General features: G+C 40.7%; 1 protein-coding gene across 8 annotated transcripts in view; it reads left to right on the top strand.

The window, feature by feature from the left end:
* The window catches only part of ITPR1 (inositol 1,4,5-trisphosphate receptor type 1), a 224,352-nt gene that overhangs the window by 64,709 nt on the left and 139,656 nt on the right, over nucleotides 1–19,987 (top strand). For 6 of the 8 annotated variants that reach the window (XM_079957521.1, XM_079957523.1, XM_079957522.1 and 3 more), the window contains 8 exons: nucleotides 221–336; nucleotides 5,066–5,152; nucleotides 6,519–6,677; nucleotides 10,352–10,450; nucleotides 11,609–11,692; nucleotides 11,785–11,931; nucleotides 13,102–13,197; nucleotides 14,299–14,343. In XM_079957521.1, the coding sequence (XP_079813647.1) occupies nucleotides 221–336; nucleotides 5,066–5,152; nucleotides 6,519–6,677; nucleotides 10,352–10,450; nucleotides 11,609–11,692; nucleotides 11,785–11,931; nucleotides 13,102–13,197; nucleotides 14,299–14,343 (833 nt within the window). The remainder of the gene's footprint in view (nucleotides 1–220; nucleotides 337–5,065; nucleotides 5,153–6,518; nucleotides 6,678–10,351; nucleotides 10,451–11,608; nucleotides 11,693–11,784; nucleotides 11,932–13,101; nucleotides 13,198–14,298; nucleotides 14,344–19,987) is intronic. The other 2 variants (XM_079957524.1, XM_079957519.1) reach the window with 1 other exon arrangement.

Below are 19,987 nucleotides of genomic sequence, written 5' to 3'. Positions count from 1 at the left end.
TTGAAGTCAAATACCACCATTCTGGTGTTTATCATAAATCATGGAATAATGAATTCTTCTGTTTTATACAGTGGCTTTGTTTTCCTTAAAAAAAAAAATTCTTCCAAATGTCTCTCAAATATTTTAAATTGGTGTACGGTATTAAAACTAATAATAGTTGATAAAACTAATATCATGTAACTATGGCTAAACTATTGCTCTTTCTTATGTCTCTTTGTAGATTGCCTCTTCAAGTTATGTCCCATGAATCGCTATTCTGCACAGAAGCAGTTTTGGAAAGCTGCTAAGCCAGGAGCTAACAGCACAACTGACGCTGTATTGCTCAACAAGCTACATGTGAGTATGGTACTGATCTTGATCTTCATCTTATGCTGCTTTTTGATTTCAACATCTTACGTTACAGTACTTTTAAATAATCATTTTTACACACACACACACGTAAGACTGTTGCCATGCTGCAGTTCATATGACTTTCAACAGGCAGCCATGCCAACTCCTGCATGGTAAATGACGCGCAGGTGAGCAGGCAATTAGTGCTGGTGGCAGGTTGCCTAGGCGAGCTGTTTAATTGAGTGGAGTATCACTTTACAGAGCGGTTTACTAAGCTACTCTGGGAAGCACCTCTGCTCTCCTTTAAAAGGGGGTGGGGGTTGTTGTGATCTGTGAGGGGAGGTGCTTGGAGCAGACTGCGAAGGGATGGGGAAGGGTGGTGGGGTGTCTTTGTTTAGGTGTGGACAAAGGTGGCTAGCAAAGAGGTAGGCAGAGGGGTCTTCTCAATACATGCTTTAATGTGAACAAACCAAACCCAGGTCAAATGAGGGGGGGGGGAATCAGAGTTGATGATACTTTTTCTTAACATCTGTAATCAGCTACATGTGCAAGAAACTAAGAGCATAGAAATGAGGGACATGGGCCTTGAATAGATTCTGCATGCGTAGGACAAGAGAGCTCCACAGGGAAACAATGCCTACCCCCTTTTAGGTAGGGGAGAAGGTGTTTTCCCCAGACCTGAATCATTAAAAATGTGGTAGCAACTTGGCAAGAAAAGGCTGGGAAACCTATTATTACACAGTAGTTTCTCATAACAAGCCTGTTGCTGAAAGTACTCATAGTTTAGACAGGTACCCGAGTCTACTTTTTTAAAAAAATTAAACTTTCCAGTTCTCATCTCTGCAGTAAGCAAATCTCTTACTACGAAAGTGTGGTGTGAGTAACAACATATAATTTTTGAAAATAAACTTCTCTACATGGGTAGGGAAGAAAACTGGAATAAGCTTTATGTCTATCTTACTTTGAAAAGAAAGACTTAATAATTGAAGTCAGATGCTTTTAAGTTCTTTTATTCCTGCAGTTTGTAGCTGGTTTTACACAAAGTACATAAAATACTTTATATGAAGTACATAAATACAAGGCAAAGGCTTACACTCAAGTTGAAATAGGAGCATATTTTAAACAAGTGATTATTTTATTATATTCCCATTATAAAAAATTACTGGGCTTTTTTTTTTTTAAGGAAACCTATTTGAAATGTGAGTTTAAAGTCCTAAACCTTTAAACCTTTAAAGCCCTAAATGGCCTCAGCCCAGTATACCTGAAGGAGCATCTCCACCCCCATCGTACAACCCGGACACTGAGGTCCAGCTCCAAGGGCCTTCTGGTGGTTCCCTCACTGCAAGAAGCGAAGTTACAGGGAACCAGGCAGAGGGCCTTTTCGGTAGTGGCACCCACCCAGTGGAACGCCCCCCTATCAGATGTCAAAGAAATAAACAACTATCTGACATTTAGAAGACATCTGAAGGCAGCCCTGTTTAGGGAAGTTTTTAATGACTGTTTTAATGTATTTTTAATCTTTTGTTGGAAGCCGCCCAGAGTGGTTGGGGAAATCCAGCCAGATGGGTGGGGTATAAATATATTTATTATTATTATTATTATTATTATTATTATTATTATTATTATTATTATTTCCTCTTTTCCCTAATTCTTTCCTTTCTGAGATGGATGGATATCCTTTCAGTGATCAGTTTTGTGACATCGTAATCAGGACTCACTAAATGTTCAGTTTTGAATATAATATGTTCCATTCAGAATAAATGTATATAGCTCTTGTGTTGGCACCATGTATTTGGCATGCTTTGGCCTGAAAATACCCCTGCACGTATCGATCTAGCTAGAACAAATCAAATGCTCATTGGACTATGCTAAGTTCTTCTGGGAAAGGAATGAGACATAGGTAATCCAAAGAACCAGCAGAGTGTATAATTGCCAAGTGTATTAACTCTTAATTTATTCTTGGGAAATAATTAATAATGGGTTGACCTTGCATGTGAGGTCAGTTCCACATATGAAAAACTACCTTCACTGGATGCTTGTAAACCTTCACTGTAGTCACAGCAGGTACGAGTCTGTCTTTTAAAAGCAAATTCGCAACGGCTCAGTGTCTCATGACCAACTTATTCTGAAACAGAGGGGTTTCAGAAACAGTTAATATGACTCGGATTGTTCAAAGCAAGCAGATTATTATTATTTTTAAGATCTCTGCCTCAGCAAGTCATGGATCTCAGTGCTATACTTAACTATGGCAGACAAGTGATGGATTTCTATCATATACAAGAGTTTTTAAAGGAATGGCTCATCCAGAAAAAGATCTGAGCGTACCATCACACCAACCAGGAGATTTTTTTAACAATGATAATTTGTTTTATCAAACCTAAACTACACACATGAGTATATAAAAAGAAAAGCATTTAGGAGGGATAGCAGAGTTTGTTTTTCAGGGGTAAATCTAAAGGAAAACATATTTACTGGTTCACAGCTGAAGCATGTGCCTGTAAACCGCAGACCTAGACACCACAATTTCCTGTAGCAGTAAAAGTTTAATTACGGCAGTTTTATTACAGCATGAACCTTCATCACAATACATAATGCCATAATAAAATGAGTTAGCCTTCAAGATGCCAATGGGCTCTTCTGCTGTTTGTGCTGCAAACAAACTAATATGGTTAGAAGATGCCTAAGTGGTACCATAGAAGCACACAAGCATCTTAGTGTGTGAGGACTGTTCATTGAGAATTCCTGGCGCAGTCTTTGCGGAACGTGAAAGCAGTTTCCTGTCTTACTGCTTTTGTGTCATGTGGGTTTGGAGTAATCTTTAAGGAAACGTTAAACTCCAATATTTAATCACTTGCATTTTTGGCTTGTGTGTCTACCAATGGAATTCAGCATCTTCTGTTGCAGATCAACCAATGCGAAGGGTCAGGTTATTTTAAGCTAATGCCATTTAAGGGATTTAGGAATCTGGGACGCTGAAGTTTTTGACCGGCATCAAAAATCAATGCTCCTTTTGGAAAGCTGACACCTAGTGGCCTTTTCATATAGTGCTTCATTTGTTTGTTCTTCAGCATCAAAAGTTGGTCATTCTATGCGTGTTCCCCTTGTGTGTAAGCCATTACAGTGCTGTCATTTTGTGATGTTTATACTTGTTAACCCACATCTAGTTCTTCGCCACCTCTACAAGCAGCTCAGGACCTCAATTGAGAAGTTTACTCTGGTTTATGGTTTTGAAAGTGCTGTGAGGTTTCCAAGCAGAACCGATGATGAAACATTTTGTGACTCCAGGACACTGATGGAGTTCACACATTACAACACTAAGCCAAACCATGGCTTAGCACAAATTAGCAGTTGTGTGTGTTCCTGGACCAAATCTTGTGGCCGAAGTGCTCTTCCTCTAGTACTGCTGCTCCCATGCTACCCAGGGCTAACCAAGGTGTCTTCCTCACCCAAGTCTGACTGAAATGGATCTAGATAAATATAATAGCTTTGCTACTAGTAGACAGTAACCCCATATTTTAGGTTTCTTGGTCTTGTGAACGCTTTTTAATTTAACACTTTTGGGATTCTGAGTATCAAGAGTTGTGGGACCCTATACCTCCATTTAACACCTTTCAAAAAATGTTCACTTCTTGAAAGAATGAAGTGTAAGAAACACTTGAAGTATTCTCTTTCATTTTGATTTTTGTTGTTGTTTAAAGGATGGATTAGAGGAATACAATTGTTTGGGTTTATATCCCGCTTCTTGTCTAACCTTGTATGGTTGTTCCAAAATATCCTTCTTGGTGTTCTACAATGTAAAGCCACTTCCAGCATGTTTTAATGGAAAGCTGACTAGCCTGTTTAACAAGCACATCAAAAAGGAATGTTTGTCTTAGGAGACATTCTGTGAAATACGAAAGATGACTTTTCTTCCACAGTGCAGGACTTCTTGTTCCTTTTGTAATGCACTGTAGGCCACCACTGTACATGATGGAACTGAACTAGCCACAAACCATCTAGATGTACATTTTAGATCCAAGCTTTCTGAAAGACTGTATTCCCTCATACGAACGTGCCTGGGTTTATAGGCTTGAGGGAGGCCTTTTTCTTAGCCCTGAGAAGGCCTTCTTCATGGCTGCTCCAAAACTTTGGAACTCCCTCCCTAGAGAAATTAGACTGATTCCATCCCTGTACTGACTGCTTTTAATGAAAGGGCTGGTGTTGTGCTGTTTTTACTGTAATTATCGGTATGTTTTTTAATGAATCATGTATGTGTGTGTTTCAGTTTTTGTTGTCACCCCCACCCCTGTTTTTAGCTGTTCTTATTTGAGCTGTAAGCTACCTTGAGTCACTGTCAGGGAGAAAGGCGGGATATAAATAAAACAGCAACAGCACATATCACTTTAATTCATAATGTTGGCTTTTATATATTTGTATAGCTGTATTTTTGGGAAACTTGAGTCCTGATTTGGTTTTGGGGTGGTTGTGTTTTTTTTTTTGTTTTTTTTTTGGAAAATGTTTTAAAGTATAAGTAAAGCTAGATGGTTTTAAAACTAGCATTCAGAAAGGGGCCAACCTTTTAGACTTCCACGGTATTTTTCCTCCCTAGAACTCTGTTCTTTCCAAACTTCACCACTGCCTTGCTCTACAAGCAGTCTTCATAAAATACTTTTGTTTGTTGGTTGGTTTACTAAAGCAAGCAGTTGGTCACCCAGTTTCCCATCCTTGCTTATCAGCATTCTTTTTTTCTTTGTAGCATGCTGCAGATTTGGAGAAGAAGCAGAATGAGACAGAGAATAGGAAGTTGCTTGGCACGGTTATCCAGTATGGCAATGTTATTCAGGTATGCTGCAGCTGTGTTTCAAGAAGTCTCCGTGAACATGGCACCCATAATTCTATGCAGCTGTATATGCCACACAGACTGGCTTGAATTGACATGAAGTTGCAACTTCCTTGTTTTGCAAGTAGAGATGCACAAGCATCATAGCCTTTCTTCGACTCACAAGAGGTTGTGCTTTAGTGAGCACTTGTTGCCCTGTGTTGTCACAGCACTTTGGGCCTTGTACTTTTTATCCATATATATGTAGGCATTCTTCTAAGGTGTTAATGTGGTGCAGCACCTACAGTGATGGGTTTGAATATGAGAGACGCAGGTTAAAATCCCAATAAGTACCGTATTTTTCCATGTAGATTTTTCCATTAGACAATGTTATTTATTATACAGAGCTGTTCCACCAGGCCTTTGGCCAGAGCACAGCCTGACTCCCTCCCTCGGCAATCTTCGCGGAGCTCTGGCCCAATGGTTGCCAGTGGCTTGATTCGAATTAATTTTATAATGAATGATTTTAGAGTGTTGTTTGTGCTGTACTTTTGTACTGTTTTATTGTTGTTAGCTGCCCTGAGCCGGCTTCGGCTGGGGAGGGCGGGATATAAATACAAATTATTATTATTATTATTATTATTATTATTATTATTATTAATGCTAAAAGCTAAATTATTATTATTATTAAAAATGCTAAATAAAAATATTATTATTATTATTATTATTATTATTATTGAAAAATGCTAAAAGCTTAACAACTCTGGGCAATCTCCCCCCATTTCCTTAATTTGGGGTCCCAAAAAATAGGGGTTGGCGTATACACGGGGGCGTGTTATACACGGAAAAATATGGTATTTGGCGGGTGTTAGATTGGTTGCTAGCTTTTGTAGCGTAGGCATCTTTGTAGCCTTTAGCATCTTCCTAAAGCTGATACAAGGGTATATGCAGTAATAGCTGTAAGGTATTTATAAATATACTGAGTGAACATTTAATGTTCTTTATAGCACCCTATATAGCTCTTAATTATATTGGTGTTCTACAGATTTTTACTCCATACTGAGCAGTATTCCTTCAACTATGGAGAATTTTGGGTAGGAGGTTTCAACTTTTAGCTTTCCCACTCCGTGTAAGAAATGTCTTGGGATAATTAAGGGGGCCTTAAAAACTGAATTGTCTTCTGCTTTCATCCTCAGTATGAACTGTACAAGTACAGTATGTATGAGTACAGTATGTGAAAGCATTAAGGAACTAAAGGAATTTTCTCATCGTTCCTATGAAAACTTTGACTATTGTAGTCAGTGGGATAAAAGTTTTTGTTTTGTTTTGTTTTAATTGTGTTTGTGGTGCCCTTCCTCCTCTTTCCCCCTTTTTTCTTTTTAACTTCTAGCTTTTGCACTTGAAAAGCAACAAATACTTGACGGTAAATAAGAGACTTCCTGCTCTGCTAGAGAAGAATGCTATGAGGGTGACTCTGGATGAGGCTGGCAATGAAGGGTCCTGGTTTTACATACAGCCATTCTACAAACTGCGTTCCATAGGAGATAGCGTAAGTTTACAGGATTGTCAGAGAAAACGGTGTGCGGTGCAATATATTGCAAAGCTGTTTCGTCAGTAGCTTACTTTCTTGTGATTAATTAAATGCACAAGAGTTTGTACAGTATACATGTCTCTTTTTCCTGGACTGAAGAGAGTGGGAGGTGAATTGCTATGGCAACAAATGTTTTGGAAACAAGGGATGTTTTTTAAAGACTGGAACAGTAGCCATCTAAATCTCCACTTACTTCAAATGGTTATGAAAACACTTAAGTTATTTTGTTGATGTATTAATTTGTTCTTAAGCTAAAATATAGCAATGCACCAAGCATTTAGTTTCCCGATCATAAAATGATTGGGAACTTTTTTTTTAATTTACTTTCATTGCAGCAAAAACTGGGGGGAGGGGCACAGCATCCATGAAAATTGTGTGCCAAAATTAGCATTGGGCGACATCCTCTGTTGTCTGCCCATCTGCACAACAGAAATCTACTTGTGCAACTGGATTTCTTGTTCCCCCTTTCTCCCTCCAGCCCCCTGGACACCCTCCAAAATCTGCTCCAAATAGTTTCTTAATCCTCTGGAGCATAATATGGAGGCACTTGTGTGGCTGCATGGGGAGAAGAGAGGAAGGAGAAACTGTGCTGGATGTCACCCATTCACTTTAAAGTGTCGTGGTAGTCTCCATTGCTTTTTCTGTAACAGCTTAGCATGTCTGCCCCTCAGTTACATGGGGCTAGTATTGTTCATTTCTTTAAAAGTTGTATATATCCCCTTCAGTAGAGCTGAATATGTAATAGTTTGTTTGTGCATTTTAAGAATGAAAATGTTAAAATGCATTTCAAAGCCTGGGGGAATAAAAATCCATTTGCCTCTTACAATATGTGTCAGACACGTCTCTCTAGGGAAGGAAATCGACCTACGGTGCCTTCTCTGAGAATGTGCACCCTCTGATCACTGCACACCTTATCTCAGGCAGGTTGGCAGTGGTAGGCATTCCTTTAAGAACCTGTGTCCTAAGTGATATATTGTCCTAAGTGATGTATTGAATTGTGTTTGGAAATGGACCTGAAGGTTCTTTTAATACTATTGAGATGCAATCTCTAACCCAGGACTGATTTATGAGAATGTATTTTGCTTTGATTAAAGTTTCCAAATAGTCTTCTTAGACAGCTTAACATATAACATAGTATATTAGGCAAAACCGGATGTTACTAGAACATACTGGCTAGGCTGCCTTTGTCCAATAGAGGCTACAACTGGCATGCCAGCCTAATCTGAAGAAAGGCAGAGAAAAACCTAGGCCACTTTGGATACAGCTGAATCTAGGTGTACCCCCAAAATACTAGCTCTTTGAGGGAGAATTCTCTCTCTCTCTCTCTCTCTCTCTCCAGATAACTTTCCCACAAAAACTCAGGGCTGAGTTTCAGTTTATTGGCCTTCATCCAGTCCATTGCTGATTCCAGGCTTTTGTTGGGAATCTTCTTTCCATGACCTTGATTTTCCACATAGGTGATTCTGTGGCAGAAGATGTAGGACTGAGACGTTTTTAATATGTTTTGTTTTGCTTTATGGAAATAACATGAAGGACATGGCAACTCTAGTATACTGTTTCTTGATAGTGATGGTAGATAATAGGGTACTATAGCTGTAAGATTCTGAAGCTTATGAAGTTTTGATGCACCTCACATGCCCCTGTTATAATAGTGCAAGCAGGAAACACAGCCAAGTACTGTATCAGTTTGGCCAAAGCACTTTAAATAGCCAGTTTTAAAGAGAGGCTCCAGATTATATTGCCGTACGTATTTTTGTGAGAGTGATTTAAGTGTAGCTTTATTGAGGAAGAAGAAGAAGAGTTTGGATTTGATATCCCGCCTTTCACTCCCCTTCAGGAGTCTCAAAGCGGCTAACATTCTCCTTTCCCTTCCTCCCCCACAACAAACACTCTGTGAGGTGAGTGGGGCTGAGAGACTTCAAAGAAGTGTGACTAGCCCAAGGTCACCCAGCAGCTGCATGTGGAGGAGCGGAGACTCGAACCCGGTTCCCCAGATTACAAGACTACCGCTCTTAACCACTACACCACACTGGATATGAACCCTCTTCGGGAATTATTTAAATGTGTTTGCTAACATGTGAGGAAGAGCAGCAGGGACAAGTGCATAGCCTTTACGCTTGGTTACCATTTCTGTCCCCTTCCAAATTATGGAAGGCAACAATATGGCAGGGAGAGCCTCCTGTCTTCATGGAGACTCCCTGTACCTGTTAGACCTCTGATTGTTCAGAGTTCTGAAGTGCCCTGGAACCTACAAAAGGTTTCCTGCTTCAGGCATCTGCCTTCCATGAATGACTTGATAAGCAGCAAACTGTAATGATGGGGGGGGGGTGAGCTGGTACTTTCCATCCTTGCTGTCTCCCCCCCTCCTCCCATGTGTGCGAACACTTTAAAGTAATGTCTCAGTGCTGCTGTGGAAATACTGCTCAAGAGTCGAGAGCTTCATTTAAAATGCATTAAGCACCATTATTTTTAAAGAGAGGTTTCCGTGACTCATGATAACATGCACTAGCGAAGGTGGATGGCATCGCTGAAGTAAACTATTGTTCGCTATTTTGCATTTTTGGTTATACCTTTTGATGTTGTTGAGTCATGTCTGTGAGAGAGATGATAAAATATTTTAATCTCTGAACTATCGTGGATGGAAAAAGACTCGCTTTGTCAACTTTCAGATTAACCTTGAAGTATGAATGCTGGTGGAAGGAGCACTAGAAAAACTGTGCCTCTGTCTTGAGTTCCATTACTTGATGGTCAAACAATCCATCCGAAACTTTGTTTTTCAAAGTTTCCATGAGGCAGAACAGAGCAGCAGCTGGTTGTTGTATATGCAGAGATCGTGGCTCAACCATTCTGTGTTTCTTTTCCCCCAAGAGGCAAAAGCGCAACCTGAAACCTTCATGTGCACCTGAAAGTGCCTCCTTTGAATGTCTGCTAACTCATCCCACACTCCATCTTAAAACTTAACAAGATGTGGATATGGAGGACTTGACAAACACCAACTGTTGTTCTCTCTTTCTCTCTCTCCTACCTGTTTTGTTTGTGTGTGTTTTAAATAAAATCATCTAGCCTGAAGAAGAGTTCTGGGAAACTCAAAAGCTCACACACTTTTTCATGACGTTTCGGTTGGCTTAATAATGGTATTACTCTGAAATGAACTTGTAGAAATATCCTTTTTATTATTCATATTAATTTTTTGGATTTTTATCCTGCCCTTCCTCTTGAATGGGACAAAGGGTGGCAAACAATAAAAACAATACAACAACATAAATGGGGGACCACAACCAAGAAGGCCCTGTCATGTGTCAGTGTCAGCCATTCAGCAGCACCACTAACAGTGGGTTTCCTTCAGAAGGTGACATTTTAGGATGCTGCTTGGGTTATCAGGCCATTTATGGGTTTGTACTCTAGCGCTAACACTCTTTAATTGGGCCCTGAAGCTCACTGGTAGGCGGTGCAGCACTTTCAGGACCAATGACACACAGCTCCATTGAACTGTGCCATGCATCAGCCTGACAGCCTCATTCTGCATCTGGCTAATTCAAGGGCAGCCCACAAAGAGAACATTGCAGTAGCACAAACAGGAGGTCACTAGAATTATAGGAGCAACACTGTACCTTTACTCTTTTGTTTTTCAGGTCGTCATAGGGGACAAGGTGGTATTGAATCCGGTTAATGCTGGCCAGCCTCTGCACGCCAGTAGTCACCAACTAGTAGACAATCCTGGCTGCAATGAGGTAAGTTAAAACAAAACACCTAAGCCAATAAAAATTTGTTGGACTATAAACTGGTTTGCAGATTAACTGGAGTGGTTTTTTTAAGCTGCAAATAAAGAGTATAAGTGAGATGTTTCAACACTTACATTAATAGTAATACTACATTAATAGTAATATTGCTGTGACACATTTTTCATCTGTAGCTCAGTTAGCTTTACTAAAGATGTTATTGAAGGACAGAGCCTTGAATTGACCACTAACAGCAAAATTCCCAACTTGCTTATGAAGAAGTAAATTTGCTAAATTCAAGAAACCTACCCATGTCTTCTCAGAAGTAAGTTATAGTGATTTCAATGGAACTTACTCCTAGGGAGGTTGGGTTAAGCTTACCTGGAGGCAAGCCCTATTGAATTCAACTTGGATCTACTTCTGATTAGATATAAGTAGGATTGCACTGTAAGTCTTTTCGAATTCTGAAAACTTCTGCATAAGCATGCTGTAAATTTTGCTGAGCAAACTAGGCAGCTGCATTCAAGTTGTTCAGAATCATAGCCTCAGTAAGGTTGTTGAACTAAGCTTTGTTGTCTGTTTCTATAGCTGTCTCCTAAACTGTAAAGATTCCCTGTATTTTTGGTGAATGCTCCCACACTTGACTATGCTGCATGATTAGATAAAATGTAAAGAAATATACAATAATAAGAGTACATTCATTTGTAAAAAAGGAATAGACAGGAAATCCAAAGTGTTGGTACATATATGATTTTGGAATAGTTTTTTGTCCTTGTTTCTTTCCTTTAGGTATATAAACTTTGTATATAAACTTTGTATACATGCTGAAAATTATAATAAGCCTTGTGATGTAATATGTAATATGATAATGTTTACTGATGTAACATAAGAATGTTAATAAATAAATAAAACTCCAAAAAAAGGACAGCTCTCACCATGGTTAGCAAGCCCTCAAGGAGAGAAATTCCTAGTTAGCATCAGTCATGGTTTCCATTACCATTCCAAATGTTTCATGCACACTGCCACTTCCCTTGCAAAATTTATATCACCGATGAAGCGTGTGTGTGTGTTGTTTTTTTAAAAAAGGCAACAGCTGAACAAAAGTATTTCATAACAATTCATGTGTCTGCATGTTTCTGTTTTAATTGCTTATGCTTGCTTTTGTTACAGGTGAACTCGGTGAACTGCAACACAAGTTGGAAAATAGTCCTCTTTATGAAATGGAGCGATAACAAAGACGATATCCTGAAAGGGGTAAGATGAACAATGTGCCTCATTGCTAGGTTTTAAATTTTAAAAGTATTTGTTGAGCTTCCTGCCCATTTGCCTTCTCATTGCCTTTGCAGGGAGATGTGGTGCGGTTGTTTCATGCAGAGCAGGAAAAATTTCTGACTTGTGATGAGCACAGAAAGAAGCAGCATGTCTTCCTGAGAACCACTGGGAGACAGTCAGCTACTTCTGCAACTAGCTCAAAAGCTCTGTGGGAAGTTGAGGTAAAGATGGGAATAGAGATTTCTGAATAGGTTTGTTATGAGTATTGCCTTTATTTAAAAGATAGATGGAAAGCTCCACATACACCAAAGCTTGTTGCGCTTCCCTCCTATATTTTTTCCCCTACCTGGAAACACTGTTTAGATTTCAAAAACAGCAACATGTTCTCAAGGACAGGTTATTAACTGGATTGGATACCTGGCCACCTGGTGTTGTGCCTGGAAAGCTGGTTGAACACTTTAGGAGAGCTTTAACCCTCACCCTTGTCTCACCTGATTTATGTTACACATTGCAGGCTGGCTTGATGTTCAAGCAGCAGGCTGGTGTTTAAACTTCCTTTCCACCTGCCAGAGTGGCATTTCAGAGCAGCACCTGCAGACCAGGTTAGAGGGTGCTAAAAACAAGCCCTCTAAACTGTTGAGGCTAGGAGGATGTTGTGTCTTGACCAATTATGTCAAAGAGAACAACAACTACCAGACTTTAGAAGACATCTGAAGGCAGCCCTATATAGGGAAGCTTTTAATGTCGGATGCATTATTGTGTTTTGATATTTTGTTGGGGGCAACCCAGAGTGGCTGGGGAGGCCCAGCCAGATGGGTGGGGTATAAATAATAAATTTATTATTAGTAGTATTAGTATTAGTATTAGTATTATTAATCACAGCACCATTTTGCCTGCACAACATTTATTGTGGCACCAATAAATGCACAGTATACATCTCCACAAACAAATACATCCTCAAATATGGATGTTACATTATCTCTCAGCGAGGAGTCCAGGCACCAAAGACAACCCTTTCCTCCAGAACTCAGTCCATTTCACCTGTGGTCATAGAACCACTCCTTCCTGCTCTCACTCAAGGCAGCTATCCTCCGACACCAAGCCATTCTTTTTACATTGACTGGTGCCAATGTTCTTTCAGCGTAGCATTGCTACTCATCATAGGAAGATGCACTATCACAAACATGTTGAGATAACGAGATAACCAAGCACTTTTTACCTGAAACCTCTGGAAATATATTTGGTCATAGCTGTTTAGACAAACTTTTTCTTGTTGATTGTCCCCCTTCTCTTCCTCCTATCTATTAGCTTTGGCCCATTCTCTTGATTACCCTCTTAAGGACAAATGAGAGGTGGTTTCTGGAAGGGCATCTCTTCTTATTGCTTTACAGGTAGTACAACATGACCCTTGTCGAGGTGGTGCGGGATATTGGAATAGCCTTTTTCGGTTCAAACATCTTGCCACTGGACACTACTTGGCTGCAGAGGTCAGTATCCCGAGAACCTTTTCCTTACGTGTTGTCTTCCTCCTTTGTTTTATAGGTACTGTTACTCAGGATAAGTGCTGGGTAACTAAACTGAGACTTGGAAAGAATATCTTAATCTGAAGGGGTCGCAAGTTAGGCAGGACCAACATTTCTTTGAATTAAGCTTGAAACAAAGACTAAACTCTCTCCATAAGTGACTTTCCTACTATAGAGTTCTGTGGATGTACTTTAATAAATAAGTGCCCTGAAAACCGTGATATCTTGAACTGGTTGATAAAGTCACCTCAAAAAAGATGTTGTAGAGTTAGAAAAGGGCAGCCAAAATAATCAAGGGGGCGGAGCTATTCCGCTGTGAGGAAAAGTTGCTGCCTTTGGGACTTTTCAGTTTAGAGAAAAGACGACTGAGAGGTACCATAATACAAGTTTATAAAATGATGCATTGCATGGAGAAAGTGGATACAGAAAAGTTTTTCTCCCTCTCACTAAAACTCATGGGCATCCGATGAAGGCTGAATGTTGGAAGACTCAGGACAGATAAAAGGAAGTTCTTCACATAGCACATAGTCAACGGAACGCTATCCACCGAAAGGCAGCCATGGGCCACCAACTTGGATGGCTGTAAAAGAGGATTAGACAAATTGGTGGAGCCACAAGGCTAGCGACAGTCACAATGGCTGCGTTCTACCTCCACTGTCAGAGGCAATATGCCTTTGAATACGACTTGCTGGGAATCACAAGTGGACAGAGAGCTGTTGCATTCTTGTCCAGCTTGCAGGTTTCTCATGTGCATCTGGTTTGCCACTGTTAGAGCAGGATCCTGGACTTAGATGGGTCATCTGATCCAGCAAGCTCTTCCTATGTCCTGCACAAATTTGCTCATATTAAAGAGCTGAGCCAGCACACTACATTGACGGGTTTTTCTTTTTTCTTTTGCTTTAGCCTTACGGTTGCTTAGCTTGCTTTTGTGAGTGGCTGGCCATAGCACGGCTATGATAGCATTTTATGAATTTATTTATGCTCATTGTGTACTGTGTTATAGATTTTGGGTGGGGGGGGGAAGCTAGTTGTTGTTTTGACCTGCTTGTGATTCTCTTCCATCAGGTAAATCCTGACTATGTGGAAGATTACCAGGAATGTCAGTCCTCAGTAAGTATAGGCAAGAGTATCCTCTTGCCTCTAATCAAGGGGTGCTGACCAGTGCTCAAATTATTGGGGGAATGGAAGTTAAGGGGGCCCTTAACAAAATCCACAAACTCAACCCCTGCCTACCCCCCCAAATTTTAGCTAAATTATGCCCCTGATATGCTTCTAGAGTTTCTAAAGTAAGTCTCTAAGGGGGCAACACAAAAAATAAGGGGGCTAAGCCCCGCCTGCCCCCTGTAATTTGAGCACTGGTGTTGACACAGGCCCTGGTATGATTGGCAAGCATGTAGACAAATCAAAGCTTACTGTGCAATCCTAACCATGTCTACTCAGAAATAAGTTCTATTTAATTCAGTGGGGCTTAATCACTAAGCAGGGTTAGTATTGCAGCTTTTTGTTAACCTCTTAATTGATGAAGTATTTAACGTGGTGTTTTCCACTGCCTTCTCCAGTGATACTGGGCTGTGGTAATCTTTAGTTACCTAGGTAAGATACCTAGCTAAACAAATCTGCTATCCTTCTGCCTGCTGTAATCTCACCTTTATATATCCAAGCATGTTATAAAGCCCTTCTTACACCTTGGTTAGAACAGTGTTTCTCTACCTTAGAAACAGGGAAACTATATACCTCCATTGAAATTGTAGTCACTCTCCACTCTTGCTTGTAATAAACGATGTGTCTGTTGATAAGTTTCCAGAACAGTGAGCAAGCATTTTCTGTGCTGCATGACCAGAAAAAAAAGGAGCCGAATGTTCCCCACTCCTGACTTAGTCTTTCGGAAGTATGGTATATGCAGATGCTGATTGTCCTCCAGACTGTAGGAGGTTGAAGGTCATGTCTCCAATGTATGGATAATAGTAGTGGGATGTGTGTGTCAGCATTTGAATGTGCCAAGCTAGCTGTTGCAGTTCGAAATGCTTATGTGGTGCAGGGAGCACACTGTGTACGAATAGTGGAGGTGAAACTGCAGATCTTTGTCCGTGAATTGAGCGGCAGCATTTTCACAGGGTTCTAAGCACTTGGAAGTGAGATTCTGTAATTAAAGGACCTCAGGAAGTGTGTGTGTGTAGAAAGAGAGACAGAGAAAGTATATGTATAGATACAGGAAATTGTATCCCATCTCCTGATTGAGGATATTGTGTAGGACAGTGGGAGTGTCAGTAACCAGAAGGACATGATTTCAGTGCTAAATTAAGGAGACTTGTTCAGCTCTTTCAGAAACTATTAAAAGGTTTCTAATGGTGGTTTGTGTGCAGCAAATCACAGAGGTGGGTATTCTGTGCTGTTCATTCAGCGCTGCTCGTTTACTGGCTGAAGGAATACATTAACAAAATGGGGGATTGAGGTGCTTTTAAGAGATATCTCCCTGCAGCCCCCTCCCCCTCCCCCTGCATTTAGGACCTTCCAGAGCAGATTTAGAGGGTTAGGGAGCCTTTAGGAAGCAGCACCGAAGATTAGCTCCCTCCCCTGTACTAATGACAGTTTCCTTCCTGGCAAACAGCATTGAATTACCACCCCAGGGCCCAGACAAGACTCCTATTTAGATTTGTGAACTCTTGGGGAGGGCAGGGGAATTTGGAAAAGCCCTTAAGGACACTTATCAAAAAATTGTAACTTCTGAAAAAAAAAAAGACGGAGGAAGTTTAATAACAAGTTAGTTTCATTACAAGGTTGCTGATTTCAGATAATTTTTAAAAAAGAAATTTTGGGGTTTTCCCCTTTCTGTTTCTACATGCTAATGCTGTGAGAGATGCTTGTTTCTCATAGCTATTTCCAGCATTTTATCATGCTTTGCCTTCTGCAACACAGAACTTGGGGGGACAGGAGGAGAAGGGGGGATGGGAATGCAACTATAAGCAGCAATTGTAAGTTGTTTTTGAACTGTTTTAAACACTCTACTTTAATTGCTGTGACCTACCCAGGGACTTTGCATGAAGGGTGGGTAAGTCATCATTGCAATCATCATTAATATGTCAAACCCAAATTCTCTTTACCACTTAAGGTCCTGGAATGCATGATATAGGCTGTCACACAAAATAATGCTGTTCATATATTTTTTATATGGTTATGAAGAAGGGTCTTGCAGAGTGTTCAAAACACACACATGAAGCGCCCTAGTCCTGAACCTAAATATTAGTGAAGGGGGGAGGAATTAAAGTAGTTCCCTCTTTTCTTTGCTTCCACCCAAAACCCCTTTCCCCACTTTATAGCTGTGTTAAACAGGGTAAAGGTAAAGGGACCCCTGACCATTAGGTCCAGTCGCGGATGACTCTGGGGTTGTGGCGCTCATCTCGCTTTATTGGCCGAGGGAGCCGGCGTACAGCTTCTGGGTCATGTGGCCAGCATGACTAAGCCGCTTCTGGTGAACCAGAGCAGCGCACGGAAACACCGTTTACCTTCCCGCCGGAGCAGTACCTATTTATCTATACCTATTTATCTACTTGCATTTTGACGTGTTTCGAACTGCTAGGTTGGCAGGAGTTAAACAGGGTAGATTCAGTCAGTTCACCAAAGTGGTGCTGATCCAAATTACATCCATCTAAATATAGAACCCAGCTGCTTTTCCTTGCAGCCAGCATCCCCACCTTCATCAACATGTCCAATTTCCAACATTCCCCTGTCGGCTTACAATCCGACAATGCTAATTGAAGTTGAAATCAATCTGTAAAGCAGACAATGAAGGAACTGCTGAGAAAAGTGCTAACAAGTGAAGCAAGTCTATTTCATCCCTTTTGCTGAAAGTTAATCTGCCTTCAGCCATTCCATCCCAGCTGGTTGTTATAAGAAATGTACCGTATTTTTCTCTCTATAACACTCACATTTTTTCTCCTAAAATGTAAGGGGAAATGTCTGTGCGTGTTATTGAGCGAATGTGTGGTCGCTGGAGCCGACTGGCCCGAGTGCAGAGGCAAAAATCAGGCAAAAATCAGATCGCATTCTGCAGAGAGGAGGCTGCTGCTTTCCTGCATTCTGCCTCAGGGTCTTATTGCCCACCCTCTTCTGTTTTCAGTTGCTTTGTTTACAAAGTTGTAAAAGCTGTTTTCGGTTGCTGTGGTTACAAAGCACAGATCCACATGGATTCTCAGAATTTTTGCATTGGCCTACCCCAAACTCACCGTCAAATCACATGTCTGTGGCCACAGCATGAAGCACCAAAATGATACATCCACTGTTTCATTCAGAATTTTTTTTTCTTGTTTTCCTCCTCCAAAAACTATGTGCGTGTTATGGTCAGGTGCGTGTTATAGAGCGAAAAATACGGTAACTAAAAATAACCAGCTTCCTTAACTTACCCTTTTCTTCCTCCCTCCACATCACATTTTCCTTGTGTGTGTTTTATTTTAGATTGTAGGCCTGAGAGCTGGGAGCTGTTTTAATTACTTTTGTAAGCCAACCTGGGAGCCCTTTTGGTTAGAGTGGGAGAAATGCTTCAAATAAGAAAGCAGGAACAGTGGAAGCTGGAAGAGGTCTAAAGTACTTAGGTTCAGGAGAAGGAGGCTGTTGTAGCATGGTCCTTTTAATGAGAAGAACTAGCTTATTGAGCTTCAGAGATTGCTGCCTTATATGCTCAGAGCCAATGGCTGCCAGTTTCCTCATTTTCTTTTTTTCTTTTTTAGCTTCAACACATTTTGCTTGCACTACAATCTGTAGGAAATGCTAAGTTTTGGTGGGGTCACTTTTGTGGTTGACAGATACTGTCAGAGTCTCCTCGGGAGGGAAAGAATAATTTAACAGGCCTGGTATTTTGCTTTATCAGTTTATTACCAGGGTTTGCTTAAAAATCAAGTAAAATAGCAGGAATCCCAGGAATGCCTAATTTAACTTATTTCTCGACTGTAGTTCTTTGATATCCCTTCTGTGTAATCAGGGATTGCATCTGGGGGCTTGTGCACTCTGAGCATGATTTCCCACTATCCAAGGGTGAGGGGACTTTGCTAGATGGGTGCTGAGCCACTAGGGTGCACAACAAGGTTGTCCACAGCATTTACATAATGCTATGGGCTTTGGGGATAGGACGAGTTGTCTTGCCAGTAACTGTGTTACTGTAGGTCCCCATGATTGTGGCACAGGCCCATGTGGCACTGCTCTTGTCTTGGCATAAGGGCTGCATCGTTATCTTCTCCTCCTCTGTTACATATTACTCTAATACAGAAAAAGCAACATTCCAAAAGCCTTAAGGGGGAAACTCTGTGCAAACCAATAAACAACTACGTTTCTTACACATACAGAGGTTGGAGGTCTTACTAGCACTATTTCCTCCTTTCTTGCTTTTAACCACCAGATGGCGAGATTAGACCGTAAGCAAGATAAACACAGTGTGAGGCAAATAGATTTTTTCCCCTTTACAATAATGTAATGGCGTGTGTAAGAGAAAAGACGAGATGGTGTGGAGATGGTCGCTGGATACATAAGCATATGGTAAAATAAGACATCAGGGGCTTAGTCAGTCTCTTGGACAGAAGGCACAATTTTGTCTTTTGGAACGTAACCCGAAAGGTTAAAATTTCCCTTCAGCCAAGTCAGGCTCCTTTAAGTTCTCTTCTTTTTGAACTAGAAATACCTGGCAGTGTACTCAACAAGACATCAGGCCAAAATCTATACAGGTGATCTATGCTGCCCCTTCTAGATCTACATTTTACTGCTCCGTCCATACACTGCAAGGGCAGTTTGTGGTGCCTCAACCAAATTACCTCCCCTCACTCCAAACTCCACTTTTTGTAAGGGCTGGCTTTACCTTTCTTCATCTGATTAGTTCGGTGGTTTGAATTTTGCTTTTCCTCTGCCTCCTTTCACTTACAGCGCTGCGGAGTGCTTCTTCGCTATGGTTTTCTTGGACAATGATTCTAGTTCATTGCGGGGTGCTTTTGCAGAAGGGATTGTTCACATTTTCTGTGGAGGAGTTGCAAGGGATTCAAGTTTGCCTCTAGGAAGATGCGTGGACGAGCTGCTTGCAGTTACTTATTTTATGTGCATGCACCCATAGAAACTGTTACTTCCTCCAAGTAAAAATCGTATGCCCTTTTGTATTTAGGGTTGCTTTCTTGTAATTCAGCTTTAATTAATTAATTAAATTTACATATCACCTTATAGCCACAGATCTCAGGGTGGTCCAGCATCTTCATATTTATTATAAAAATTGAAGAAAAGATAATTCATTTTTTCCCCTTTTGTATCCTTGGCCTTTCCAAGAACCTTCAGTTTTTTTAATTCATAAGATTTATTTTTAGTGGGAGGCAATTTCCACTATTTCCCCCCTTCTCTCTGAAGCCCTCTACACCACCTTTCATGCTCCTCCAGAGGGTCTCTCAACCCTCCAAGTAGATTTGTGTAGGCCTCTCCCTACACAAGTGGAATTCAGGGGTTAAGAGGATATCAACTTTCCCTTAAAACAATGAGAACAATTATGAATTAATTGTTGGTTGCCAAAACTTGGCAGCTGTCATTTTGGTTGCCTAACTTGGGTAGAATTGTCCTTTTTAGGAGACTGAGGAGCTTTGGAAAACCCTATGCTATGTCTTGGCTTCTCAGTGACTTTGACACAACCCAGCTTGATGGTTTACTGTTGCTTCTAAGTCTTCTGCCCAGTTCTAGTTAACCCTATTAGATTGTGATGTACCATTGAGTTCTTGTGCCTGTATCTATATTT

This window comes from Podarcis cretensis (assembly GCF_951804945.1).
Source record: "Podarcis cretensis genome assembly, chromosome: 2".
Taxonomy (NCBI): domain Eukaryota; kingdom Metazoa; phylum Chordata; class Lepidosauria; order Squamata; family Lacertidae; genus Podarcis; species Podarcis cretensis.
This window is presented reverse-complemented; position numbering and strand designations above follow the sequence as displayed.